Below are 5,524 nucleotides of genomic sequence, written 5' to 3' on the forward strand. Positions count from 1 at the left end.
AATTGCCGTCAGAATATTTCCTTTGGTAATTTTTCCCGTCAAAATTTTCTTGATAAATCTGACAGTAATATATTATTAATTAATAATTAAATTAATAACTATTGGCGGATTTAACCGATGGTAAACTTAAATTTTAAATTTTTTAAAAAATTACTTAAAAATAATATATTAAATAGCTCAAAACTTGACGGTAAAATGTTTAATGATATAACAACAAATTTTAGTAAATAAAAATAATTTACAAACAAAACTAAAAAAAAAATCCTAAGGAACCAGAACAAAAAATTTACAAGTTTCAGCAATTAAACACAATTTACAAACAAAATTAATAAATAAAAATCCTAAGGCTTGAAAATTTTAAAAAATTATAATAAACAAGGAATCATAACAATGAATGAACAAATCATACCTAGACTTTGTTGGAAGATGCAACCACAGAGGCACAGAGATTGAGAGAGACGGAGCATCATGGCCGGCACGGCAATATGAACGATGAAGAAACTAAAGATGATGGAGCACAACGCACACAGAATCCATGAATGCAGTAAGTAATGTTGAGTTTAACACAATAAAATTATAAATCTTTTTTGTTTTAATTTTTGTAAAATAATAATTAGAAGGAAAATGGAGCTAGAAATTAAGTACGATCTGGTAGTCATCTAGAAATAATTATCATAAGTGACAGAGAGAGCAAGAGACAAACTCAAGGCTATGTAGATAGCAAAAGCGGTTTAGTCAAACACACCATTAATGCTGGTAGTAAGCATTTTATGTATAAAGACTAATGAATTTTGTAGATAAGGGAGAAATATTAGGAAATGATAATCTTATTGAATAACTTATCTCATCCTCAAGATCATCCACTTCTATACGAAGCTTTGCTGGTATACTTCGTGATTGGACATCGATAGTTGCCACTGGTGCAATTTTCTGTTTGATAGCCTGCTTTGTAGCTTCAGCAACTTGCGCAGCCTCTAACAAAGCATTGAAACGAATTAATTGCTAAATATACCATTCTTCATCTTCATTATAGACAGCCTGAACTTTATTGTTAATAGGATATTTATCTTGAGGATCAGAACTGATCTCCCACTCCTAAGAGTGAAATAACAAAAGCAGTTAATTATGATCATGAGAAAGATATTGCATTTAAATAATTTCAATCATTTGAAATTAGCACTTGCTCATATAATCTCAATTCACCATGTGGCTATTAAATACAGTTGCAAAAGCAAAGTAACTTAAGCTTTAAAGACAATATCACAATATGCTACACTATTCAAATTCACAGTTTCACTGACAATCAGAATAGAAAATAAGACATACCACTTTATTATCCTTATGTTTTGACAAAGTAGAAGGAGCACTAGCATTTGGACCGGCATTTAAACCACATATTTCATTTTCTTGTTCAATTTCTCGAGTCCAGAGCAACCAATTCATATTCGTAATTAGTAAAACCAATTTATAAACCAATTCAACAATTAATAAAATTAGCATATTTATAGTCAGCATACTCAATCTCTAACCTAGTTTAACAATAAAATTTACAACAATAACATTTCAACCATTTCAACATTTTAAATTCAATGTCTTTCATATTCTAATCAGATTCATAAATCATATTCTAATCAATGAATCAACTATTAAAAATTAATATAGAATATTAGAATAACTAAAAAAAACTTACATGTTTACTGTTGTTGTAGCTGCAGAATCGAACAGCGCAGTGCAGGCAGCAACACCCGCAGATGAGAGGCGAGGGAGGGATAGGGAACGTAGTGTTGTGAGACGCGAGCACTCACCAGACATTGGATGCAGTGATGGCGGATGAGCAAGATATGAGATAGAGGGAGTATGACAGCTAGCGACGAACACTCGAGGGACGATGAGTGGAGGAGTCGCGAAGAGACGCGAGCGTGTGGTGGATCCGGCGAGAGCACACGATGCGGTGTATCCGGAAGAGACGCTATTCATGAGCACATGATATGGTGGATCCGGCGAGAGGGGCAACGACGAAGGCGAGCGTGTGGTGGCGGTGAACCGAGGTGAGAGTGAGAGGGCTGGGGGAGAGGGGGTGGCATTGTGCCTCTGTGTGTGGGAGTGGGAGTGAGAGTTAGAGAGCTGGAGGGTGGGGTGGGCCTAGGGTTTTTTTGCTTTTTAATGAGGGAGTAGATTAGAGAGAGAGTAATACGAAAATGAGGAGGGAGAGGATTCTCACACCAATTTTTTCTTTTTTCCCCTCCATTTATTATCGACAGATCTACCGTCGAAAAATCAAATTCGACGGTAACTTTTTTACCCGACGAATTTATTGTTAAATTTGTCGGTAAATCCATTGATAAACTCGCCGTACACATTTAATGCTAAATCCGACAGTATTCAACGTTTTTCAATAGTACAAGCTAGGTTGAGGAATTTCTTTTTTGTTACATTAAGAAATTGAATAAAAAATTGAGTGATTCTCTTTGCATTCAATTTCAACCTATATCCTTTTTTATTTCTATTTCAATTTCAATATATCATTTTTTATTTAATTTCGATTCATGTCTTTTATTTTTTTTTCCTTATCAACATGTATATCATGTAAAAGGTGAATTTTATTTTGATTAAAATTCAATCATAAATTTTGATCACAATATTATTGTTGGTTTAGCGTTAATATATATAACCAAGAAGTAATTAAGGGATTAATTTAGCTTTTTGATGTAGGGTTCATTTTTAAACACGCACTTAACGAGTCATGGTGTCATTTGATAGGATGATATATCTATATCTTTATTATTTAAAGTCCAATTTGTTTTAATATAATAATAAATTACTTTAGAAAATGCTAATAGTTAATTAGTTAGAATAACAACCTTGCCGTATTTGCTCACATATACATGCAACTACATATAAGGAATTTATGGACGCCCTCCAATATAGAAAGGATCTTGAAACCAACCCATCGTACTTTAATTTAACGACGCTCAATTTTACCTAATTCCCTAACATCCTTATTAATTAGACGACAAAAATAATGAAAATCCCATTACTTAAGAGCCTCACATTTCCCATGCTTCTGCTTCACACAAACACATGCATTCATGCCACCACCCACAACACAATTGTTCTAATTAAGCACTAAAATTCTTAAATTTATTACCCCCTAATTAAGTAGTAGTTATTATGGCTTCTTCTTTTCATGCTTCTTCAGCAATAATATCATCCATAATAGTGTCAATAATTATTCTCATTTGCATGCCATGTTCTGCTTTTGGCTTTATTAATGAGAAAGAGGTTATAGATGCTCCTTTGTTAACACAAAAGTTAGGAATTAATCGCACCATCAAAGTAGATATTAATGGCAATGGGGACTTCAAATCTGTTCAAGCTGCCATTGATTCCATTCCCGAAGGGAATTCCAATTGGGTCATTCTCCATGTTAGGAAAGGAGTATACAGGTACAGAATTAAATCAAGTCAAAATTTATTGATTAATTAATTAATTAATTAGTACCTTGTTCTTTTTAAAATAATTTGATATTATTAATGATGTAAAGAGAAAAGGTACACATACCAAAGACTAAGCGTTACATATTCATGAGAGGGAATGGAAAGGGAAGAACAGCCATAGTTTGGTCTCAAAGCTCCTCCGATAACATTGATTCTGCTACCTTCAAAGTTGAAGCCCGTGATTTCATTGCATTTGGAATTAGCTTCAAGGTTCGCTCTTATTATATCTCCCGATTACGAGTTTTGATAGGTCAATATTTAAAAAAGAGTCTCATTGTTAGAGATATCATCATTTGTGTTTTCTTTAATTAACTTAAATTAAAAAAAAAATAATTTTATAATATATGATATCAAAAATTTTATGACCAAAAAGTTTAGAATTTGATTTTTGGTATTCTTCTAAAAGAGAAAAAAAATAACATAAGACAAATAAAAAAAATTATAAAAAAAATTCAAAAACCAAAAGAAACTCTTACCTAATAATACCAATTAGAAATATAATCATTCATATGTTTCATGTTCATCACTTTAACTTTTGAAAGAAGTAATTTTAGGACATTTATAAAAATAATTATAACTCCAAATATTTGTACATTATTGCAGAACGAAGCACCAACGGGTATTGCATATACCTCACAGAATCAATCGGTGGCAGCATTTGTGGCTGCAGACAAAATTGCATTTTACCATTGTGCATTTTTCAGTACTCATAACACTCTCTTTGATTACAAAGGCAGACACTACTATGAGTCTTGCTACATTCAAGGCTCAATTGATTTCATTTTTGGCCGTGGCAGATCCATCTTTGAGGTAATTCATTAATTAATTAACTTTAATTTAATCTGTTTGCTTGATTTTAATTAATTAATCTAATGCTGATGAGTCATATAATACATACAGGGGTGTGAGATATTTGTAATTGATGACAAAAGGGTCACAATTCATGGGTCAATCACAGCACAAAACAGGGAGAGTGAACGAGAGATAAGTGGATTCATATTCAATAAATGCAGGGTTTATGGCATTGGTGGGGTGTACCTAGGAAGGGCTAAGGGTCCTTATTCTAGGACCATTTTTGCTCACTCTTATCTCTCCAAGACTGTTGTTCCTGAGGGTTGGACCAATTGGAGCTATGATGGTCCCACAAAGTAAGAAACTCTTCATCATCATACACAAACACTGAAACACACTTACCTTTCATTAGAAAACAACAAAATAAATCTAAAACAAAAATAATTTCTAAAAAAATAATTTAGATATTTACTCAAATTTTTATTAATGTTAATTAATTAATTAATTAATGATGGTAACTGAACCGCAGGAATCTGTATCATGCTGAGTACAAGTGCTATGGACCAGGAGCCACAAGAGAGGGAAGAGCTTCATGGTCAAGACAACTTAGTGACCAAGAAGTTGCTTCATTTTTGTCTGTTGATTACATAGATGGCAAGAATTGGTTGCCAGCGTGGCACTAATTAATTTCACCCATAACATCAAAGGCACACTCAAAAACACGTATTGCTAGATACATACCCACTTTGTTAAGACAGCTTGTACTTTAAATATTAAGTACTCTATGATGAGAATCAAGTCTAGGATAGATAGAATCCATGTTTAAGAATGGTTTGAATTAACAAGTTCCATGTTCCTGTCTTCTTTGGCGTGCTCGTTTAGTTTTAATTAAGGCAACTAGTTGATTTGCAATTAACAAGAAATAAAGATATTCCCCCTAAGCTAGACACCAAAAAAATTGTCTATCTCCTTATTTATAATGATTAAGAATTTTACCACAAAAATGATCCAAAATATTTAAAAATACTACAAAAATATTCAATAGTAGAAAAAAGCTTTTTTTATTTATGCAATTGACTAAGATGGCAAACAGAGTTGCCAATGTAAGTATGTGATATCTATTGTACAGATCGATCAAGTTTTACCTTTAACAATTCTAATTGAGAACCTAATTTATTTCTAATTCTTCCAAAATCTGAATCCTAATTTGTCTCAGATTCTCTCCAACCACACAT

At 32.5% G+C, this 5,524-nt stretch overlaps 1 protein-coding gene across 1 annotated transcript; it reads left to right on the forward strand.

Annotated features, from left to right (window-relative positions):
- The first annotated feature begins 3,171 nt into the window (after positions 1–3,171).
- LOC107483393 (probable pectinesterase 67) lies at positions 3,172–5,103 on the forward strand. The gene is made up of 5 exons (XM_016104010.3): positions 3,172–3,446; positions 3,545–3,707; positions 4,101–4,307; positions 4,398–4,645; positions 4,819–5,103. Exons 1-5 carry the CDS (start codon positions 3,172–3,174, stop codon positions 4,970–4,972), a joined length of 1,047 nt encoding a protein of 348 aa, XP_015959496.1. The 3' UTR covers positions 4,973–5,103.
- The last annotated feature ends 421 nt before the right edge of the window (positions 5,104–5,524 follow it).

This window comes from Arachis duranensis, chromosome 4, assembly GCF_000817695.3.
Source record: "Arachis duranensis cultivar V14167 chromosome 4, aradu.V14167.gnm2.J7QH, whole genome shotgun sequence".
In the NCBI taxonomy this organism is placed as follows: Eukaryota; Viridiplantae; Streptophyta; class Magnoliopsida; order Fabales; family Fabaceae; genus Arachis; species Arachis duranensis.

Coding starts and splice junctions, on each gene's coding strand:
- LOC107483393 (XM_016104010.3), top strand. CDS start 3,172: ATGGCTTCTTCTTTTCATGCTTCTTCAGCAATAATATCATCCATAATA. Junction 3,447..3,544: donor GTTAGGAAAGGAGTATACAG/GTACAGAATTAA, acceptor AATGATGTAAAG/AGAAAAGGTACACATACCAA. Junction 4,646..4,818: donor AGCTATGATGGTCCCACAAA/GTAAGAAACTCT, acceptor ACTGAACCGCAG/GAATCTGTATCATGCTGAGT.